Source organism: Numida meleagris, chromosome 8 (genome assembly GCF_002078875.1).
Source record: "Numida meleagris isolate 19003 breed g44 Domestic line chromosome 8, NumMel1.0, whole genome shotgun sequence".
NCBI lineage: Eukaryota > Metazoa > Chordata > Aves > Galliformes > Numididae > Numida > Numida meleagris.
The window spans coordinates 14,023,268-14,046,259 of NC_034416.1; the positions used below are offsets into that span (position 1 = coordinate 14,023,268).

The 22,992-nt window shown below is 46.7% G+C and overlaps 1 protein-coding gene across 1 annotated transcript; it reads left to right on the plus strand.

Annotated features, from left to right (window-relative positions):
- On the plus strand, positions 21-21,420 carry IRS4 (insulin receptor substrate 4). The gene is made up of 2 exons (XM_021406345.1): positions 21-3,683; positions 19,075-21,420. Exons 1-2 carry the CDS (start codon positions 200-202, stop codon positions 19,077-19,079), a joined length of 3,489 nt encoding a protein of 1,162 aa, XP_021262020.1. The 5' UTR covers positions 21-199; the 3' UTR covers positions 19,080-21,420.

Here is a 22,992-nt window from a genome sequence, read left to right on the forward strand (position 1 = left end):
CCGTGTGAGTGCGAGTAGCCGGGCGCCGGCGGGAGGGTGCGGGCAGGCGGGCGGCGGGCTCGTCAGGCAGGCAGCGCCGGGCTTTTCGGCGCCGCCCGGCTCCTCATGCGCGGCCCGCGGCGGGCGCTTCCCCGGTGAGGGCGGGTTCCCGCAGCCCGCCCCGTTTCCCCCCTTCTCCGGACCCTGCCTGGCCCCTAAGATGGCGAGCGGCATGAACGGCCCGGGCGGCGGCGGCGGCGCGGCGGCCAGGGGCGGCGAGGAGGAGCCGGGCGCCCGGCACGCGGGAGGCGGAGCCGTGCTCCAGCAGCGGGAACCCGGCGCGGCGGGCGAGGGGGAGCCGGCGGCGGGGGACGGCGGGCGCTGCCCGTCCCCGCAGCCCCACCACCTGCTGCTGCTGCTGCGGCGCTCCCCCAGCGCCTCGCTCTGTCCGCCCGCGGAGGGCCCCGCGGGCCGCGCCGCCCTGGGCCGCGGCGGGCAGCCCCCCCCTGCGGGCCGCGCCGCGCCCCCGGCCTCGTCCTCCGGCGGCGACGACGTGAGGAAGTGCGGCTACCTGAGGAAGCAGAAACACGGGCACAAACGGTACTTCGTGCTGCGGGCCGAGAGCCCGCTGGCCCCCGCCCGGCTGGAGTACTACGACAGCGAGAAGAAGTTCAAGAGCAGCCTGCGGGCCGGGGGCGGCGGGACGGCACCCCTCTGCTGCCCGCCGCCCAAGCGGGTCATCCCGCTCTACCAGTGCTTCACCGTCAGCCGGCGCGCCGATGCCAAGCACAAGCACATCATCGCCTTGTACACCAAGGACGAGTACTTCGCTATGCTGGCGGAGAACGAAGCCGAGCAGGAGGCCTGGTACCAAGCCATCAGCGAGCTGATGAGCCAGAGCAAGAGGGGCTGCCTGGAACAGGAGGACCAGGCGGAGCAGCAGGTGGACGAGGATGATGAGCACTACGGGGCCTCCCTGAGGCCTGGCACTGTCTTCAAAGAGGTGTGGCAGGTTAACGTGAAGCCCAAAGGGCTGGGCCAGACGAAAAACCTCACTGGAGTGTATCGGCTCTGCCTCTCCAGCAAGGCCATCCACCTCGTTAAGCTTAACTCGGAGGTGCCCTCTGTCCACCTGCAGCTGATGAATATTCGCCGCTGTGGGCACTCGGAGAACTTCTTCTTCATCGAAGTGGGCAGGTCAGCCTCCATCGGGCCTGGAGAGCTCTGGATGCAAGTGGATGATTCGGTGGTGGCCCAGAATATGCATGAGACTTTTTTGGAGACCATGAAAGCGCTGAAAGCCTTTGCAGAGTTTAGGCCCCGAAGCAAAAGCCAGTCATCTGGTGGCGGTGGTGGTACCAATCCCATCTCCTTCATCACCACTAGGAGGCACCTGGGCAACCTGCCCCCCAGCCAGACGGGCTTGCAGAGAAGATCAAGAACTGAGAGTGTTGTTGGAGGGACGCCTCCTACCACCAAGAGCAGCAACTCCTACCGCTTCAGGACATCCAGTGAAGGAGAAGGAACCATGACTAGACCTTTTAGGTCAGTGACAGGGAGCCTGATTCACCTTAACACGGCAAGGATGAATTTGGGCCGGCAAGAAGGGAGCGGAAGGTACGTCAGAGCTGCGTTCAGCTCATCATATCACACTAGGTCTGCTTCGCTGCCTGTGTCTCATTTTCCCTCCACTACAAGTCCCATCAGTGTTTCTTCCAGCAGCGGCCATGGCTCTGCTTCGGACATGCTGACCAGGCCTTCTAGCTCCTCTGTTTGTGGCTCCCCAAGTGATGGGGGATTTATCTCTTCTGATGAGTATGGCTCCAGCCCTGGAGATTTCAGGTACTTTAGGGTCCGGAGTAATACACCGGATTCCCTGGGAAATACACCACCTATCAGAGAGGAGAATTGTCTGAGTGAGTACATGTCCATGAGTAAGCAGCAAGCAGACGATAGCTCAAGAGATGATTATATGGAGGCTGAGAAGTGTTTCAGAAAAAGAACTTACTCTCTTACTAAACCAACTTCTGTAGCAGTGCAGCAGAAAACGACACAAACTACAGCTTTGTTAGATGAAGATTCCGTAGGAAATCATGGACGATTACTTTACTCTGAAACACCAAAATTGAAAGGTAACCATGAATTGGAGTACAGTGACAGTAATCTTGATTCTGTATGCAACCAAAGCAGGAGTAAAGCCAGGGATGATGGATACATGCCAATGATGCCAGGCGTTGCGTCCTCTCTATCAAGTAACAGCGATTATTTGCCAATGACTCCTAAAAGTATGTCTGTTCCGAAACAGATTAACAATTCATGGTCACCATCTCAGGTTGACTCCAGAGGATATATGATGATGTTTCCAAAGGCAAGCTCTTCACCTGTACGGAGTCCTTTAACTGGATTTATTTCTAAAGGTAGTAATGAGAAGATTGTAAACAATGAGTACATGGATATGTCACCTGGTAATTCAGCTCCGAAGCACCCCGGTGATTCAAATTATATACATACTAGTTCTGTTTCCAAAGGTTTCAGTTCGTATTTTTCTTTGCCCCGAAGCTTTAAGGCGTTATCAGGACAAAATGGTGACCACAGTGAATATGTTCCAATGTCTTCACCTGGAAAACTCCTGTATGGTGGACCAGAAAATATAAAAAGCACCAACAACGAAGTTCTGTCTAATGGCATCTCTAAGTCACCAGTGGCGAAAGGTTCAGATGAAGGACTGGTGCAGAACAGGGCTACGCGGCCAACAAGGCTCCCCCTCGGTACTAGAGGGAGTAATACTATCCCAAGAATGTATGATCGCACAGTTCCACCTGAGCCAGCGAGTCCTGGTGAATACATCAATATTGATTTTAATGAAAAAGCGAGTAATACACCATATTCCTTATCTGCAGAAGGGTCACCATCATCTCTGGGCTCAAGTAGTGACCACAGACAGTCCCCGCTCTCAGATTACATGAGCGTTGACTTGGATGTACAGTCACCAAAAGTAGCGAAAGAACTATCTAACTCTTTAACAGATATTTCAATATATGCAAGCTCCAGTATTCCTCGAAACCAACAAAATCCTGACTATGCTAGGCTCTCCTTTGGTACTGCGTGTGTTAGCGCTGCGAGTAACAGGACCGATGATTACACGGAGATGACGTTCAACATGGCAGCGACACCACCTCGGCCCTTTGCTGCCGAATCCGATGGTGGTGCAAAGATGGATAGTCCTTCTTCCATAGTTAACAGACTGTGTATTGTTGATCGATATGCTGGTAGCAGTAGCTTTTCTGTTCCTAGCGCTGAGCCTCCAATGGGACCGAAAGTTATCCGAGCTGATCCTCAAGGCAGGAGGAGACACAGTTCTGAAACCTTCTCTTCTGCTGGGACTGTGACGACGTCCTCCTCTTTCTTTACTGATAGTAGCAAAAGACACAGCTCTGCCTCATTTGATAATGTTTGGTTAAAACCAGATGAAAGCATTTCTGATGGTCAGGAAAGCAAAATGTCCAGGGATACCTCAACTGGATTTCAGAACGGCTTAAACTACATAGCTCTGAATTTATGCGATGATCCAATAAGCTGTGAGGCAAGTACTGCGACGCCAACTTGCCATCTCCAAAATGGTACTTCGAGTTTGGACAGTGGAGCGTACGTAAGCATAGACTTCACTAGGTCTGATGGGCTGAAGTGTAACGCTGCACGAAAAGGTTTGTAACTTCACAAGCACCTTCCTTTCATGCATGCTTAACTAGGAACTAAATTAGGAATTCAGATGTAACCTAATACTAAAATGTGGTCTTAAGAATGGGGTAAATGTTGCTATATAATCTGTATTCCAGTACAGCTTGTCCTGTAGTAGCACAGTCACCAAACCATTGAACAAACACGCCAGAGGACGTGGTCCTTGGCCTACAGGGTGTAGGTTTATGTAACTCTCCTAGGCAATTAGAAGTGTTATCAAACTGCCATCTGCTCAGATTTTTTTATAAAATAATTTTGCTAGCATAAACATCTATCATTCTTTATTGTGATTTCTTGTTCGGAGGTTATAATAGTTCTTTTTTTCTCCAAGTTGTTTTCCTTTTCCCTTTTTATACCTAGATGACTCTTCCAATTGTTGTTTTGCAATTGAAATTAAGTATTTTGTGTTGTGGATAGGAGAACTGAAAACTGTTAAATTGGGTTTAGAAATCAAAAGGTGGGGCTCGGATCTGTTTATTGCAGTAAATGTGAATGAAATGCATATTTCAGGGCTTTGTGTGTGCAAATCTGCCTGCATTTATTTATTTGAATCTCAGGTAAACAAGCTCACTTCTCTATTTCCCTTGAAGGTTTGGTGTGCTGCTTTTGAGCTCTGCTCTCCTGAGTATCCTGGTGCCCTCTGCAGAAGCCGTTCCTGGTGGCTGAGTGGGGTGGTGAGGGGCTCCTGCCCTCGTGCTCACTGCCAGCTAAGCAGTGTCTGAGGGCCGCTGCTGTGCAGAGAGGTCTGCCTGTTAGAAGGCAGTGAGGAGCACGTGTGGTAGGGGCAGAACTATCTCTGAGGGGATGAACTCGAGGTCTGAAGCTTTGGAGAGCAGGCTACTAGCTCTCAAGCAGTTAGCAAGGTCTTGCTGAACTTAAGGTAAAGCAGTTTGAGGTGTGTGTAGAAATTTAGGGTGCTGGGGATGGGGAGGGAGAACATGGGCAAGTGGAGAGAGGCTCCTGTTCATATGATCAGCTCTTTGCTCGTGGTGGGAGCAAATAACTAGCTGTTGGTGGTGTTGTGCATGTCTCCTGGCCAAACAGTAGCGTAACATCGTCTCTGGAAGCATAATCTCTCTTTTGATATTAGTGGCCCACACAACTCCTTACAGTAATACATCTGAGGCAGGAGACTGTGTGTTGTGTTGTTTTCTTCTCTTTGCAAATGTGTGTGTAGTCAATAATTGATGACTGCTAAGAGGAAATATTTAATCTCTGTTGGACATTGATATTTGTCTACTTCTCTGTCAATAGAGACAGCAGTAAAGGGGCAGGCTGCTTCTGCTTTTTGTTTTTTTTTTTTTCATTACAGTCTTAAACACTAAAATGATACTTTTTTTTCCCCTAGTTTCACTTGAAAACTGTCTGAAGGCAGAAGGTATTACAGCAGCTTAAAACTGTGTAGCCCTTAATGGGGGAAGGTGTAAGCCTGACTCAGCTAGCATGCCATTCACAGTCTGGCAGCAGGGCTTGGGGCTGCTCAGAAATGTGTGGTTTGCCTCAGTGGTTTTTTTTCCCTGCTTTGTTTTGTTGGTTGGAATCAAATTTAGAAGACGCTGAAAGTTGCCAGTCCGAGAAGTGCTTTCTTCCAAAGTTAGGCTTTCAGCACTTCAAAGATTTTTCTGCTAAGTCGAAGAGAAGCTGACTGCCATAGCCTGTTTGTTTTTGAGAAGAGCCCCCAAAGACAGCAGAATTTCTGCTTGATCTTACTTCCCTCACATAACTAAAACTTGTGTAATTTCTTAAGAGTGGGGAAAAAAACAACGAAGGTGATTTCATTTTGTCTGGGCTGTAAATGGTACGTTTAAGAACACTTTTCAGGAGTCTGGTTAGAAATGGTACTTACGTTAAATGTTTTGTTTACTGCAGCTACAGCAAAATATCCCCAGGCCTGTGCTTGGGTTTTTTCCTTGTCTATTACAAGTTGCAGGGGGAAGGAGCCTCACTGCTGGTGTGTTTTGCTGCCAGTCTGCTTTCTGGAAATGAAACATGCATTAAAATGAAGTGAAAGAAGCTGCGTATAAAAAAACAAAGATGCGGGCAGGAACTTAAGCATGAGAATAGTAAGAGCTTAGGTTGGTGTTTTCCCTCTAGACCTAAAAAGAAGAACGAATTTTTAAAACTCTGCTTCAAAACAAGGCCTAAGAGTTTTCCACAGAGGGAACACAAAGCACTTGTGGTGTGCAGGAGGAGGGCAGGTGGGGTGTGGGCACGTTCGCTTCCAGGTGGCTCATGGAGTAGGGAGCGGAGGGCAGAGCAGTGCGGGCTGAAACACAGCGTTAGGAATTGCTGCTGTATGGCTGTTTCTTTGTAATGCCTTAAAATTATTGTTTTTAAAGATATTGTTTTTCACTCACGTATTAAATCATGTGTCTGAGCTATAGCAAGCCTGATTTTAGAGGTCTGTATTCATTAACTAGCTCATCAGTTTCTGATGTGATGAAGCTTTTATTTCAATATTTAAAAAGAATGCCTAATCCAGGTAAAAAGTTCAAGTTCCATTTTGAATGGTGAAAATAAATCTCCGTTCTTAAACCTCTTATATCCTGAAGAGGTGCAGTGTACCTGTGTGTAATTGATAGTTTTAATACTTCTGGAGACTTTGAGCAGAAGTGAGTGCTGCCTTCATTTCTGCATCCCACTTTTCTAGTCTTTGCCTGAAAAATGGTCTGAGGTCAAAGAAATACATTATTAAGGAAAGAATTTACTAGGTGCATTTACCCTTCAGTTCCTAGGAATGAGCACCTCATATTTATTAAGTTCTATCATGTAGGGATCTTTAATCTCCCTAAACTGCAGTTGTGCTGGAAGGAAAACACTTCCCAACTTCTGTTTGCTTTTTTTGTTTGCCTAAGTGAGATATTGTGTACAGTGACTCAACTGCATAATCCGAAGTGCTGAGAGTGAAATGGAGAGAGAGATTTCCAATGCATCATTGCCCCCTCATTGTAATTCCCAACTACTTCTGGTTCAGGTTCACTGATGTGAATCAAACTTTTTTTTTTCCCCTTCTCCATTCATGAAATGGATGGAGGAGGGGAGGGCACTAATTTGAACTGATAAACAGAGCTGGCTCGCAGTTAAATTTTTATTTGGGATTTAGGCAAAATTGAGGTCAGGCTTATGTTGAAAACGACGATAAAAAGAAAATAGGGTTCTGATTTTGTGTGCTTGAAGTTTAAGGAGGTCATTAGCAAAACAGTTTCATCATGAGATTGTTACACAATATTGAAGCAAGCGGTTTGCAGTTTTGATTACATGAATCTGAGTCATGAAATTTTGTGCTAGGAGTACGGAACACAAAAGCTACTTCAAACAGGGCTTAGCTAATGTGTACCTTGTTGTTGGACCTTGTAGAAACTGGGGATGATAATGAGAATGGGATGGTAATAAACTGCATAATGGGTCAGGTATGATAAAAGTTTCTTCAGACACAATTAGAAATACTAAACCTACAAAGATAGCCTGGACTCCCAAAAACAAAACAGACTGTTCGGAGTAAATGCAGCACTCAGTTTAATAGCAACCCACCTATTTTACACCTACTCTTTAATCTTACCTCTACCTGATATCCTAATGGTATGTTCAGGCATTATTTCAGAAGTTCTCTAAAGTGCAGGATTATAATTGAAATGTTCCTCACCTTTTTAATCTCCTCCTGTGTGAGGTGGTTGTGTACGCTCAGGGGAGCTGGGAGGAGGGAAAACAAGTACAGCTGTAAAGGACAACTTTGATTCTAAATTGTCCGGATCCTTTATGGTACTTGTGTATTTCAAATGCAAAATCTTGAGTATGATGGACAATGTGCACTTTGAGAAGTTCAGAAGCTGGGAGTTTTAGCTACTGCAAATATAGTAAATTACAGTTTACAGGATACCAGACAAATAACTGCCCCTTTGCATTTCAGAGCTGTGGTTTGTAGAAGTTTGCTTCAAACTGAGGCTCGTTTGTATCAGCAGAACGCTTGGGGCAGGGAGTGTTTAAAAATACCTTGAAGAACCCTACTGAAATGCATCTGAACGCTGCCATGCAGCCAGAGTCCTGCAAGTAATGTAGGGATAATAATTCTTTAAAGGAGAAAAACAGAACTTTAAGTCTTGCTGTAGCAGATGCCACTTTGTCTTGAGTGACTAACTGTAAAAATACAGCGTCACTTTTTCAAGTAGGATACAAGCTACTGAAGCCTGAACAGATTTTTGCCTTGCAGTGTGGGAGTGAGTTAATTATGACATATTTGACCAGGAATCAGCTGGGTTTTACTTGTGCTTGGTGAGAAAATCTCCAACGAGAATGTTCCCCCGCTGCTAAGAGTGAACGCGCGCAGTGAGTGCTGGGACACTCCTGGAAATCAGCTTTCCAGACCGAGTCCGTCGCTGCCGCTGACGTTCGCGTGTCTTTTTGGAAGGCTGACTTTCTGACTGGGCTTGTCCTGTAGGTTAAAGCACTGCTGTAGGACACAGGAGTTCTGGGAGGAATCTGATACTGGTGCAGACTGGCTTTTTTTTTTTTTCTTCCTTCAGTCTTTCAGTGAAATTTTAACTACATGATTGCCGCAGCCCTTCCCTCCCGTGCTGCCGGAGGGGCGGGCAGGTGTGTGCGTGGGGCGGCTGTCCCTGGGGCTGGCTGTGGGGCCCGGTGCCATGTTAGCAGGAGGTTCGGCTGGGAGCTTGGCTGGCTCTGTGTGTGCCCTTCTTTATGAAAGGATCTTTAATAAGCTTTCTTCGTATAGATGGCTGGGAAGGGAGGGTTTATGCCTTGAGGTTTTGGATGGTACAAGAAGAGGTTGTATTGCTGTGTTGTGATTGGTGTGTGTCTGTGTGCTCTGCTGGTGGGTCTGTGGTGCTCGCAGCACGCGCTGAATAGTGCCCAGTGTGCTGACTGCTGGAACAAGGTTGGTTTTTTTCTGATCCACAGCGGGGAAACAAACTCTGCAGTGATTTTGTTTAACTGCTGTTGTGATCAAATGTGCCATTCTTCAGTCAGAAGGAAAGTGGAATGATAAAACTGAAAGGCAGGTGAGAGAGGAAAGCCTTCTGTTTTCTGGGGGTGTTTATTATTGCTGTTTTGTCCTAAAAATGCAGTGCTCGTATGACTCACCTGTCAGTGGTCTGTGAGGACCTGGAGACAAGCCCCATGCCCACCCTGCAAGTCGCTGTTTGGCCTTGGTCTTTCACATTTAGCTTTGGCATATCGACAACAATCCAGTGATTAAGTTATGCTGTTGTCTTACTTATTAAAGCAGAACCTTACAGTTTAAAGCAGTTAATAGGGGAAAAGGAAAAAGTATGTTCTAGTTTTAATCAAGCCCTGCGTCTCTGTAAAGGTCACTGTGCCTAGAGGCGGTTAGGGGCGAGTTGGGAACCTTCATCAGCTGGGATGTGTGGCATTCTGGAGGGCAGGGGGAAGACAATAGTAAATGAGCCTGACTCATGAAAGGCATCTCAGAGGTGTTGCTCGACATCACAAGGATATCTTATCTAAAAGATCTTGAACATACAAGCGTTTGGATTTCTGGAGATTTTCTTCGGGTGGGGCACTACCCCTAGAGCAGCTGTGTAATGGACTGTTGGGAAGGGTTTTCTGCCCCGATGAACTGTGTCGTGAGGGACAAAAGTTGATTAATTTGAAACACTGTTCTTCTAGTAACTTTGCTGTATAGCTGGATGCTAACAGTCTGAATTGCTTGTGTGTGTAAAGGTGTGTGCTGCGTGCCAGTGATTTGTGAGTTAAGTGTGAGGGCTAATCTTCCTTAATCTCCTGGGCAGAAAGGACTTTTGAAAGAGACGGTTTATACTGAAATTAATATGGTTAAGATTTAGATGTAATTCCAAGGTGATGATACAATCTAATGTGACCGAAGAAAATTCAGAAATTTTTAATTAATGCTGAAAGGTGAGCGATGCTTGTTTTTACTGCACAGTGTGCACGTGTGTATCATGAACTTACATTATTTAGTTTATACAGTATGTGAGTATTTCCTTTCTAGCTAGGACATGAAGGGCTCATAAATGTGCTAATGCATTGGAGAAAGTTTTCACTTTTAAGAGAATGGGATTTTGCAGAATGGCAGGGTATCAACATGCTGGTTTTCTATTTCTGACAGTCCTGGGAAATAATACCAAAAGGAGTGCAAGAATTCTGGTAAAATTTGCTTCTAAATTTATAGGGGCGTTAATGAATAATATCCTCCTTTTGCAGGAGCTGGTGTGATTCTGTTCCATGCTCGTGCCAGACTAGCTTGCTTTATTGTTCGCAACTCTTACTGAAAACAGCTGAATTTGCAGTAGGACTTTTTTGACACTGGGTTTTTGGGAACTGATGTTTCTTTTCACACAGATAACTCGGGACACCTGCAGTTTGCAGAGTTCTTAATCCAAGTGATGCTTTGTTAAATAAATGAGAGCCTGTCATATACAAGACCAGGAAGAGTTACTGATGTGACCCATGTGATAACTCATTAGTGTGAAACTCCCATTTAAGGTGTTGACAAGTATTACCGTTTTTATGGCAGCTTATTGCCAACTGAGTTAACGCAGCCTTGATAAACCATTAACACAGGAAGACACCTCCTTGAGTCCAGGCACCTTTGGTGTCGTGGTGTAAGCAGCTGGAGCCTACTGGGCTGAGGGAGCTGAGGGCACTCGTAAGCGCTCCAGCTTGTTTGTAAATAGATGTCTAAAACAATATGGGCTAGGGGGGTCAAAAAGATGCAAAAAATAGCTTATGGAATATTGTGTTTTCTAAGTTTTTCCATTAGAGATAATTGCAAGCTGCTTGGGTTTTCAGTAATAGCGTTCACTGTGGAGTTCAGACTTCTGGAATATTTGCTTTGTGTGAGAGACGTTTGGAGGTATTTGCCGTCTATATTTAACTTCGCGGTGTTTTTTTGGATGGTGGTGCTGTTTTGTGTTGTTTGCTTTTAGAAATGTGTTTTTAAGTTGCAGACTGTGGTGAACAGGGTAGTAGTTAGGAAAGAGTTTAAAAACTGAACAGGTTTGATCTTGGGGCCATTCAGACGATACTATGACAGTGAATCTGTTGCCCCCTCCTCATACAGTAGCAGTAGCTGAGCAGGTAGGCAGCAGTGAGATCCCGTGTTCTGTGCCACCAGCGTGTGTTAGTCCTCATCTTGCAGAGCCCACCGTTCAGAAGACGAAACTGAAGAGATGGATGAGGCTTAATGTGCTGGGGTGGAGAGTGAGATAACGATCAAGGTGGCTGCCATTGGCAGTGAGGAGATAAAAGGCTGTCTGAGAAGCGTTGGGAGAGGAAGCTGGTGGAGGCGCTTGGAAGGGCACGCACAAGGCAGGCAGTGATGGGAGGTACAGCTATAAATATGGTGGTTGTAATGGTTTAAATGACTTGAAGAGGATTAGGTAAATGTCAGAACACAGGCCAGGTTATTAATTTTGGTGAGAGGAATGTGGGCCAACATGTATCTCTGAGTTAGGAGCATGTCCCGGAGTTTACTTCTCGGTCTTAGATGTGGAGCGTGATGTTTTTGTTGTTGTTTTGTTTTTGTAAGTTAGGTTTCCTTCAGCCACGCGACTGCTGGATTTGGTGCAGCAGGGATGCAGCAATGTGTGATGGAGCACAGGATCACCCTGTGTGCGGTCACTGCGCAGTTCATAGAACGTGCATTCAGTTAATGTGACGTGGACCTGCATCTTAAGATCTTCCCGAGACTTTGATCCAAAAGCGGATCGGGTGATGAAGCTGCTCTGGCATTACTGTTTCCTTTTGGTTTTTGTTGCAGGAGATTTTTAGGCAGCGTCTCCAGGATTCAGGCGGTTTTCTGATGTTAGGGGTCTGGGGGTGTATTCACCTTCAGATCTATAACTGGTGTCAGTGCAGTGGGAGTCCAGTTCAGGGAGGTCTGAGTGCACACTTGATTAAAGCGTGCCTGTGTGTAGGCATAGTGGAACTCTGACCTCCGTGAGCTCCGGAGCTGCCTCTGGGAGCCGAAGGCCCTCCTGTGGCCACAGGGTGCTGGGATTGAGAGGGCTTTGCCTCATGCATGCAGTCCGAACCTCTTCTTCCCCCCCTGCACAAACCAGGGCTGCGGGTATTCTTGTGCAGACTCGGTGACGTGATAATTAGAAAATGGAAAAAATCAATGCATGCCACTGCTTGGTGTGGTAGCAGGCAGGGGCTGATGCAGAGCGCTGTGTGCAGGCACACGTGGGCTGAAGGCAGGGCTGAGGGCGGCGTGGTCGCCTGGTATGTGGCCGCGCAGCAAGTTTCTGCCTTTGACAATCACTTAAGGCAACAGAGGTGAAAGAAGAAAAGTGCTGAATGCTTTCAAGTGTCAGTGACTAAAGGGGTTGGGAAGAGCAAAGGATGAATTAAATGATGTGAAACTTCCTTATAGAAAGGAAATATCGTGAAAAGAGACTTGAAAGGTGGGAAGCCGTGCCATTAGTCATGAATGACAGTGTCCTTTGTCTCTGAGTTGTGTTGGTGGGAATGGCTCAAAGCGGACCTGCAAGCAGACAGCGCCTGGCTGAGGAGGAGCAGGGCAGGCTGGTAGAGCACCTCCCCACAGGCATGCTCACAGCCTCTGATGCTTTTTCAGCTTGGGGGATTTCCTGAGCCCGATGCTGTGTGTCTCTTTCATAGCCTGGTATGGATCTTTACTCTAAGTACTTTTCCAGTCTCTCTGATGCTGTGTAATGCTGCGTATCTGCAGCAGTCTCTGGTCACCCGGTGCATGCTGCGCACAGACCTCTTTGTGTCTATTTCGGACCCAACTTCTTCTGGCAGCCCTATCATTGTGTATTGGAGGAGATAACGAGCTCTATCTTTCTCCTCCATGCCACGTAGGATTTTATAGATGTCACATCCTCTTCTGCCATGCTTAGCCTGTGCACTTTGACAGCTTCCTGCACTGCATGCAGTGGGGACACGCGCTGTATCTGTGTTCTTAAAATTTCCTGCTGCCTCCCGTGCCTCCATATGGGCTGCTCCATGGCTGTGCCTGGCAGGAGGGCTGCCTTGCACCTCCCAGGAGTTGTCCTGCACTGCTCTGACCCTCCTGGTTATTCCAGGTGCTTTCTGGAGGAAGGAAGCAGACCTGTGCTGCTCCGTGCCCGCGTTCCACGTGGCTGTGGTCTTTTCCTCATTGTTTCCCAGCAGTTCTCAGCATCTGCCTTGCAGAAAGAGCACAGGTGGAAAACGTTCCTCTCTGCTGATGTTTACAGGCTCTCAACCTTTGTCATGAGAGCAGAGTGAACTGCAGCAGGTCGTACTGCTATAAGGCACACAAACAAGGTCTGTTTGGCTAAAATTTAGCTGTTTTCTGCCAGCTGGGAGGTCAGCCAGAGCGTGCTGCTACAGTTTTTTTTTTTTTCCCCAAAAGCAGAACTTTTTTCTTTCTTCTGCAACATGGAAATCTGAAATGTTAAGCTGCTGTGTGTTTTTACATGGACAGACATCCATTCATAGTATCGTCTTGCTGTATTGGAAAGGATGTTTAGTTTTCAAAACAAGAAAAAAACAGCTTATCAATCTAACTGGTTCGGTTTGACTTAGTGTTCCAGCCCTGCCAGAACGGCACGTGAGCTTCCTAATTCTAGGAATAGCGTTGGTGAAAGAGGGGAAACCAGGGAGTGTGCATAATGCCTTCCTAGAAACTCCAGTACTGTTCATTGAAGCAGCAAAAGAAGCCACTGCTGCTGGAGATAAGGCATTTCTGTGAAGTAAATAAAATGATCACAAAGCATGGGAGAGTTGTTTTTTTTTTTTTTATCTCATGAAGTTGCTGAGCACTAAGTACTGGAACCGTGTTTTGAGTTGGAGATAAAGAGTATTCATTTCTGGGATTTAGAAGACAAAGTTACTCTTACATCTTGAAGAGGAAGAGTAACCTGATTCACTGGGATGTGCTGTTACCAATCGCTTTGTTTAAATGGTTTATGCAGTGAAAAACAGATCACGTAACAGTTGTTGTTTAAACAAGCTATGCTTTTTTTTTTTTGCTCATGGGAAGGTCTGTCAAATCACAGGCACAAAATATATTCATTAGCTTAATTCGAACATCATTTGTTGCTGAATGGAGAAAGTATGTGAAATATGTGCGTAATGGTGCGCGTGTAGCTGAACGTACTTCCCAAATAAGGATGTTTCTGTGTGTCAGGGCCTTGATTGGGTTACCCAGGTGCAGCCAGTGCTTGTGCAGTGCTCCAGTGAGTGCGTGCAGTGCTCCAGTCAGCGTGGCCGTGCCTCTGATACGTATGTGTCGAGCTGGCATCCGAGTGTGTGAGTTGAGAGGAAATCCCAGCAAATCTGCTCGCCCTGCCAGGCCGTGCAGTGCAACATGTCACATCACTGCAGGGCCCCATGGCACGAGCACGGTGCTTCTGGACGTGCACGTTGTGCCCCTGAGCAGCAGGGATGCAGGGACGCTGTGTGCCTGCTGTGTGCCTGCTGTGCCGCTGTTCCCGGCCCGCTGCTCCGCGCCTGCCCGCCCAGCGCTGACTTCCCCTAACCTGAGGTTCAGGAAATGGAGAACTTCGGTGGTGTTCTTCAGAAGGCTTTAAATTGCCTTAGTCTTTGATGTGGAGATTTTAATCATTTAATTATCTTAAATTAATATCTTCTGTAAGCAAAGCTTTTATCCTTTTAGGAATCAGTTGCAGGATTATGTCAGTAAAAGCCCTTCCTGTAAAAGCATACTATTTAGGGTAGATTTCTTGGAGGGAAACAGGAGATGTCTGCTCTGATCCTAAAACCTCGTGATGTGTTTTAAAGTGGTCTGACTTGCGTGACCTTAGTAATTCAGGTGCAGGAAATGAAGTGTATATCGGATATATTCTCATCTGATACGCTTCCAAATGGAACTCACAGGGTGTGCAGTCTAAATAATTAAGACTGATCTAATCCTCTGCCCCTAATTTCTATGAAACTATGGATTTCTTGTTCATAGAGGACATGGAAAGCTCTTTCTTGGTGCATTAATTTTAAAATGTTTTTCTGAGCGGTGGCTTGCTGCCATCCCAATTCAGATATTCGCCCTCGTAGTTTCCCTTCTGCTGTCTCAATCCTTCTCTTCTGATTGTTTATTCCTTGGCAAGATGACAGCTCCGTGTAGTTTCATAATCAGATCCCATCTCAGATGGGTGAATTTAAGTCGACTTGTACTGTGGAGAACACCGGTTTAGTTTTCCCAAGCTCTGCTTATGTGTCTTGAGAGGTGATCTGTGAAAGTTTTCTGAATGTTTTCTGCAGTCATTTTCCATACCGAATGCTCATAGGAAATTGGATTTAATAATAGAGGAGAAGTTGGAATAAACAGGGGAGTCCTGCATGTGGTGCTATGAAAACTACTTCAAGCAGTGTATTTCTAGTCTGCTTTAAAAATAGGGGGTTTTGAATTCAGGCTTTTGCTGCTGGTGTCGTTGCAGTGACCAGTTACCAGATCTGTTTATTTCTTACCTTGAGGTGCATTGAGGAGATCTTGGAAAAGCCCATGAAAGCCTGGGAACAGGGACGCGCTTACACCAGCTCTGACAGCACGAGTCATCATCAGAGCTGTCTGTCTGAGCTGGCCAGCCAGTTTCATTCGGTGCCATTTGTTTTGGGATGGGGCCGCTCTGTGAGCATTGTTCCTCCCTTCCTGGCCAGCCCACACCTCGTGTCTGCTTTCCTCTTGGAAGATGGACATCATTTATCTGACAGCTCCCTTTGCAGTTCCATCATTGTTGAGTCAAACACATTCATGTGGTATCAGCAACGAAACACTAATCATCTGTTTCGAACTGCTGATCAGCAAGGCTCACATGTGTGCTATCAACATAGAAAAGTGTTGACTGATGGATCTTATTGTGGAGACTGAGGTAAGAAGATCTGCCTTCTAGGAGCTGCGCTGCTTTCCCCCTTGTCCTGCACTAGTGCCTCATGGCCTGGCTGCTCGAAGGGCGGCAGGAGCACGAGAATGGGGAGGAGAGCGCCTGCGAGTCTTGGTGCCCGAGCACTGCTGTAGTCCTGGGATAGAAAACACCCCTTTTCCTAATGATCTTCTCGTGAGGGGCCACAGAGGTGGAAATCCACAGCCCCGCTCTGGGTCTCAGCAACACAACGGACATTGGCCTTTTCTCCTCAACACTGACCCTGTTTCAAAGCTCTGACCGGTCACTGCTCCTGTGTGTGCACAGCTGGAGGTGCCTTCATAGAAACGGAGCCACGCGCAGGGTCCTGTGGGCAGCCGTGTTCCTGCTGGTAGCAGCTGTAGCCCTGAGAGCTGCGGGGCATCCCGGGGGTGCCATGGGGAGCTGCTGCTGTTGGCTGTGGTGCAGCTCCGCAGCTCAGAAGTAGCTGCCTGGGCCGGGGCTGCAGGGACTCCTCTGCTCATGGGCTCGGCTCTATGGGAGGGGTGCAGGGTTGCTCCAGTGTCCTGAGGGGGTGTGGGTGAGCGGGGCCCTTCCTGTACAGCTGTATCTATAGCCATAAATAAATGCTGAGGCTTTTGTCTCGCAAGAAAAGAGGTGATGAGCAGCAGCCAGCTGTGCTGCTCCAGCTGCAGTGCTCATTTCCAGCGGTGAGGAGCTCGGAGCAGTGCTAACAGCCAGCAGCTCTGGTCCGGGGCACTCGGGGTGTCACAAGGCTGATGTCACTTGGGGCTTCCTTCTGTTTGTTTACAGTTCCCACAACTTTGTTTTAGCTTAAAAACAAGGAGGAAACATGGAAGGTGTCATTCATAATCATGGGAGAGGGGGAAGACGTCGTGTACCGCCTGGCATAGAGCTGGGGGCACTGTGCGGCCCTGTGCTTGGCCTTGGCCTGCCCTGGAGCGCCTGGGGCTGTGACAGAGCTCAGCTGAGGGCCGTGCTGGTTCCCTACAAACTGATGTGTGTCAGCTGGGGCTGCGATTTGCTCCTTGTTAGCTAGCGTTAGTTACGCTGCTCCTGTGTTGTGCTGGGCTTGTTCAAAGAACCGCAGTCATGAGTGCAGCATGCACACTGTTGCTTTTAGGCTTTTCTTCTCCCCCCCCACCCCAAGCATCTTAAATGTGATTTGGCACGAGCTTATAAAAGTTTTTAGAAAACTTGGAGGTATTTATAAATACTGAGTTCAGCCACGTGGGATTATCCCTCTCAGAGCGCCCAGCCCTCGCTGCTCCCAGCGTCGGGGGTGTGCTGGCAGGGATCGGAACAACTCGTCGGGCAGCTTCCAGGCGTGTGTTAGGCGTGGAGGAAAATGCACTGACAAAAGCAGAGACAGTTTTTGAAGTTCCTTTCATGTAAGCTCATAGGTGCGGAGCAGGGAAGGGGTGGGGGGTGTTGGTAGATGTTAATTTGTCCTGAATGCATGTTTAATGCAGAAGCCTAGGCTGTTCTGATGGCTCACTGGCGTGCGTCGCTGAGGTGTGATTGGCTTCAGGCTGTGGTGTGTGTTTTTGTCCTTTGGTCCCACAACAAAATATTTGTCTGAAGGGGAAAAGCATTTCAGAAATAACAGCTTCTCGTTGCCTTTGTGAAAACAAAGCCACTGCTAACACAGCGTGCCTTGTGCGTGACAAGGAACGGCCTTTCGTAACGATCTTAGGACGTCTGTGAAATAATAGAAATGGAAATTTTTGAGGGTGTATTTTTTCCGGCTCCGTGTTCCTCGAGTTACAGAAAATAAGCTGCTGTGTCTTTGGAGAGCGGTGCCCAGGCCCTGGTGCAGCACCCAGCAGCACAGCCCTTGGTGCCGTGCTGTGCCCGCGGTGCTGCTGGCTGCTCTCCTTTGCAGAGGCGGTGTTCTTAGTCGGCCTGTGAAATCTGAGCTCCTTTAGCTTAGGGTGGAGTCGGTGTGTTTAACGTGTGCGTATTTCATGTGATGGGATATGTAAGTAAACACGCAGGTTTGCATTAATATACATAACATTTGCTTGTGCTCTAGCCGTCACATTTTCTTCACCGTATTCCTGGGGCAGAGATAATTCAGTACTGAACTTTCTCTAGCAAATCTCTGAGAGCCGACTGCTGTCCCTGTGGCCCCCCAGGAAGCACAGCTTGCAGTGGGGTTGCGGCCCCTTTGTCCCCGCAGCCCGGGATGCTCTCTGTAGGACTGCTCTCCCTGAGCAATGGGAGCTTGTGCAGCGTGGTTTGGAGAGAAGCGAGGCTGCTCCTGTGTTTGATGTTTCCTGAAGACTTTCTCCTTTACCCTAGCTGCCATTTGTGCTATGGTAGCAAACTTGCTGCTTCCTCCCTCCCTGTGTAGCAGCAGGGGCTGGTCTTGCAGGTGGGCATCAGCCCAGACGGGTGGGCAATGCGAGGGAATGTCAGTGCCCTGACTGGCAGAGGGCCGTGCCGAAGAGGGAAGGACAGACATCTGCAGATGTCATCTCTGCACGTGCCAGGGGAGGAGCGGTGCGGGCACAGCCGCTGGAAGAGTGGAGACGGTTGTCAGTAGCTGCAGCCCACATGCTTTGTGAGCATGAATGCACAATGGGAAGGGCAGTGCCGGAGATGTAAGTGGTCCAGAAGGATGTACAGCTCAGGGAAGTGCTGTGCTTAGATAAGCAAAGGGTAAAAATAACAGAAGTGATGGAAGGGGACAATCTGTCAGGACTGTAATGTTGTGGGCTGGCTGAAGTGCCACTCCAGAGTGAAAATGAGTGCTCATACTGCAGTGCTGGGAGTGGGAAGGGGTTTGCAGTGAGCTGAGACGTGGCTCTCCCTACGTTCCAGTTGTGCTCTCACCACCAGGTGCTTGCCTCTCTCCTTTGGGTGTTCGCATCCCAGGAGCCTATGGAGACACTCTCACCTTGGCACACATGTGTATAATTACAGAGCTGGTGTTGTGCTCTGGGGCCATCCTCCCTCCCATCCCAACTCTGCCCTGTCACCCAGACATGCCTTCCTGCTGTACTCGAGGGTTTTCCCCTCTCCTTTTACTGTGCACTTTGTATTTTGCCTTTTCCAGTCGCTTTGAAGCCACTGCTTTTAGCTGACAGCAGTAAAGATGGTTCTGTAGGTTCGGCGCTGCAGCTGTGCGCTTCTGTATGGCAGGTTGCCTTGCAGCGAGACGAAAAGGAAAACTACACTGTGAGGTGTTTGTTGTTATAACTAAATTATGCTTTTTCCTGAAAAGTTGAGGCCAGGGCACGCAGCCATTGTGACTTGCCACTCCCTGTTGGGAGCTGGAGCTGCAGCGAGTGTTTATATTGCAGTTCTCTACCTGCTGTGAATGGGAGTGTTTGCCACAACCGTAGTTACACCTGGGGGAGCACGGCCGTGCCAGGGAGCTGCCTGTGTGCAGGGCTGTCCCTTCTGCGGTGGATGAGCTCCATGCATTCTCCTCCCTAGCAAAACATTATTTCCCATGTAACTTGCATTTAAAATGTCACCAATTTTTTTTTTTCTTCCTTTCCAGACTGACTGCATTGCCATGGAAACCATTGTTGGAAGAGAAGACTTTTCTGCTGGAAACTCCAGAAACTGTGTGGTGCTTTTGGAAGCCAAGCTCAGCTCCAGCCGGCTACTTTCATTTCCACCAGCACGGACACGGACGCATCCTTCCAATTAATTTTGTCATAGACATCAGCTCTCTACAGTTGAATTAATTTGAATTGAGATTTTTCATAGCTGTGCTTTGGTGATGGAATTTGGTCTTTCCTGTCACGTCTATCTGGGAGGCAGCACGAGTACTACTGGGAGATCCCTACACGCCCCTCTCTTCCTCTTGCCTCTCCCATTAATTTGTTTTTATTTATATTCTGAGACGTCAAAGCTGGTTTCCGATGTCTGCTTACCGTGGTTTTGCTTCTCTGGTACGTTAACAAGTGATTAGCTTCAAACATGTTGTGAGCGGTATTCGGGCAGTTCGGAGCTTTCTTCGGGTGGGCGGAAGGAGGGAGGGAGAGCTTGAGGGGAGAACCTGCGGGGCTGGACCGGTCTGGAAAGGAGAGACCTCTTCTGCCTTTTGTTTTGTTTTGCTTTCATGGTACGAGAGAGACTTCTTGATCATAGGCTAGAGTACTTTAAATCAAATGTCTGTCACGGCTTAAGCTGACTTTTTTTGCTCAGAATTTTGGTATGTACAAAGTAGGATTAATGGGCTGGTTGTCTTGTAGGTTGTTTTTGTTCTTACCCTCACGATTACTTGGTTATAAACATGAATGGTGTAAAATGAGGTTTTTGTTCATGCATTCAAATGGAGGAGTGCAGAGTCACATCCAGCGTTTGTGACTTCTGCGTTACATTTGTCAGCTCTAGCTCCTTAATGAGAAACCACCCTAACTGATCTTACTTGCAGCCAAAGTCCCGTCTTTAATTTGGGACTGTTTTTGTTCTTTCTTTGTGGCATAATGGGAAGGAGTAAAATACTGGCTCATGAGTTGTCCTTATCCCAGTTAAAGAAGCGCAAATAATGATTATTTGACAATTTTTAAAATAAATTGCAGAAAAATCAGGTCTTAAGTGCTTCACTCTTGTACTGATATATTTATATTCTTGGTTGAGATGAGTTTGGGCTTTTAACACTGCTATAAACGTAAGAGCATGACACTAGTTGTTGGTACGTGCCCCGTATAATAAAAGGCACTGACGATTGGAAAAGGGTTTAGAAGTGGTACATAAATCCTCATGCTGTACTGCACCACACAGCTGTACTCCTCTACATCGTATATTGTACAACCGACCAGTCGGGCTGCCTCGCTCTAACATGCAACCTGTACAGTACCGGTACAGTTTGTAGAACCAATCAGACACCGTCCCTTTTGCTCGGTGGTATGTCCCCAAATCTGTTCTGAGTAGGATTAAAAGGTACACGTCAAGTTTTGGTGGCGACTTTTTGGGACATGTGGTACCCATCAGTTGACACAGCGTCCGGTGACGGGAAGAACTGTTGTACAGGGTTTAAAAGCACAGAGCTGATTGCGATTCTGGAACAGAAGTTGAAGTTGGTACGGATACTTGTTGCTGCTAAACATACACTAATGAAAAATATGACCACTTTTCTAGACCATGATACTGTCTTGCCATATAGCTTTTGTTCGATCTCGTAAATTAACAATGCAATACGTAGACAGCTTTTTATAAAGCATTACATCTTTTTTAAGAAGTCATAATTTGGATGAAGATAGTTCTAAACCTTTAACGTGAAAGGAAAAGGTTGTTTTGAGGAAAAACGTACATACCTATTTGATATTAGATCCCTGAGGCTGCCATTGTACAATATACAGCACTGATTTAATAAATGCTGAATAAATAATGAAATGGGTAACCTCAACTAGAGTGGTACAAATACTAACAGGTACGGCATAATAAATATGCAATCTTTTTGAATCTCTTAGTTTACAGCAACTAATTTATTCAGTATTGTGCTGGAAGAACATTTTCAGAATATGTAAAACATATCACTATGTATACTACCTTCCAGCTACCCGTTTATGCTGCTGTATAGTACAAAATACCAATGATGGAACAATGTTTGTCCTGTAAATTTAATTTGATACTGGACAGTTATCGTCTGTACAAACTAAAACATATATGGTTGAAACTGTTCATTATATTTGCTATTTCTGCTTCACAGATCTGTTTTAAAGTTGAGCTGATTGATCTGGCTTTGTCTTCCATTGTAAATATTGTTATGTTGTTTTCTTTGTAAAACACATCGCATCTGCGGTTCTGGGAGACTGGCTTGAAGCTCTGTATAGTGTTTATATTTATCTGACTTGGCTTTCCATAGAGCTACTTGCAGTAAATACGTGTTCATGTAGCTCCGTGTCTGGGTTTTATTTTTAAACAAACTTTTGTTTTCTTCCGTCAGAAATGCATTTCCTGCTGCTGCTTTCCTTGCAGAGCGCTTTGTCGCCCTTCTGCCTGAAGATTTGAAGGAGTGCATAGTGTATTTCAGGGGAGCCATTCTCAGCCTTTGCAATCTTCTCTGCCACACATGCTCTGCTCTGTGCCTCTGACACTGAGGAGCTTTTCCTGACACAGAGTTGTAGTGCTAGTAAACAACAGAGCTTCTGAACTGTGTGTGTGTGTGTGTGTGTGTGTTGGGGGGGAGGTTGGTGCATGATGTTTCCTGCTTTAAATGCAGAGTAGTATGCCAGTTTTTGTTCAGAACTTCGTCTAGGACTGGGCACATTGTAGTCTTGGAGGGAACTTTCAGCAGAGCATCAAATAGGTGGCTCAGACCTTAGGGTAAAAGGACCTAGTACGGCTTTGCTGTGGTAAGTGCCCCAGTAATGCTCTAGTTTGAGATGTAAAAACAAAACCTACCAAGATGTCTCAATTTTCAGGTAATGGATGCACTTGTAGAAACAACTGAGCTTAAGCAGGAAACACCAACAAATTGTAGTGTCTTTTCACATTCTCACTGATGTGAACGATGTGTTAATTCTGCATAGAAATAACTTATATCCATAGATGTGAGCATGTATGCTCTCCACAAATGCGGGTGGTTACTTTGAAATGTCTTTCAAAGTAAACATGTCTTGTTTTCTTTCTTTAAAAATACCTCATTTAATTCTTACTCTGTTATTCAGAACACTGCATTAAAACAACTTGCTAGAAGTCAAGTTTGCTTTAAGAGTAGAATTTTCTCCAACTAAATAAGCCCCCTTACTTACACTTTTATAGCTTGTAGCTTCTATTGGGAAGAAAAACAAAAAACAGCCCTGCCAGCAGTGATCAGTGAAAATCATCCAAACTGTCAGTACTGTTGCAACAGCCTCACAATAGCTGCTTTAAGAGACCTTTGACTGGAAGTCTCGCTGGACCTGAAATGAGCTATGTGCTTGAGGGTTATGGTGGTTTGTTTTTGTTTTTGTTTTTTTTTTGGAGGGGGGGCTCAGGGGCCGAGTTTTATGTTATTTTTTCAAACCTCTTTACATGAAGCATTGACAGAACTCATAACTCCTGGAGCGTGAGGAAAGCCCTCAATTGATTCCTGAAAGCAGTAGGACTTCCTATCTGAATTTGAAGGCAACAGTAGAATACAATTAAAAGTCTTTGTTTTGAAATACATTGACCAGTGCTAGTGGGCCTCGCATCACATTGAGCAGTGTGGTACTGGAAGTAATCAAATACCTGGGAATGAGGAGTTCATAGTGGGGAAGAAGGACCATGTAAGAATTATCAGGTAATATCATTTGTATTCTTTTTCATCCCTGCACCCTCTGTTGACTGCTGCAATAGCATTCCCTCAAACAAGCAGTTTAGTTTACATTACATTACAGTTTCTCTTCTAATTTTTCCTTGAAGTGTCACAAAGGAACACTACAGAGTGGAGCACTGAGCTTGCTGTGCTATCTGGGAGGTAAGAACATTTTCCCCCCCCTTT

Bases quoted from the DNA above. Each gene is read 5' to 3' on its own strand.
- IRS4 (XM_021406345.1), top strand. From the start codon at position 200: ATGGCGAGCGGCATGAACGGCCCGGGCGGCGGCGGCGGCGCGGCGGCC.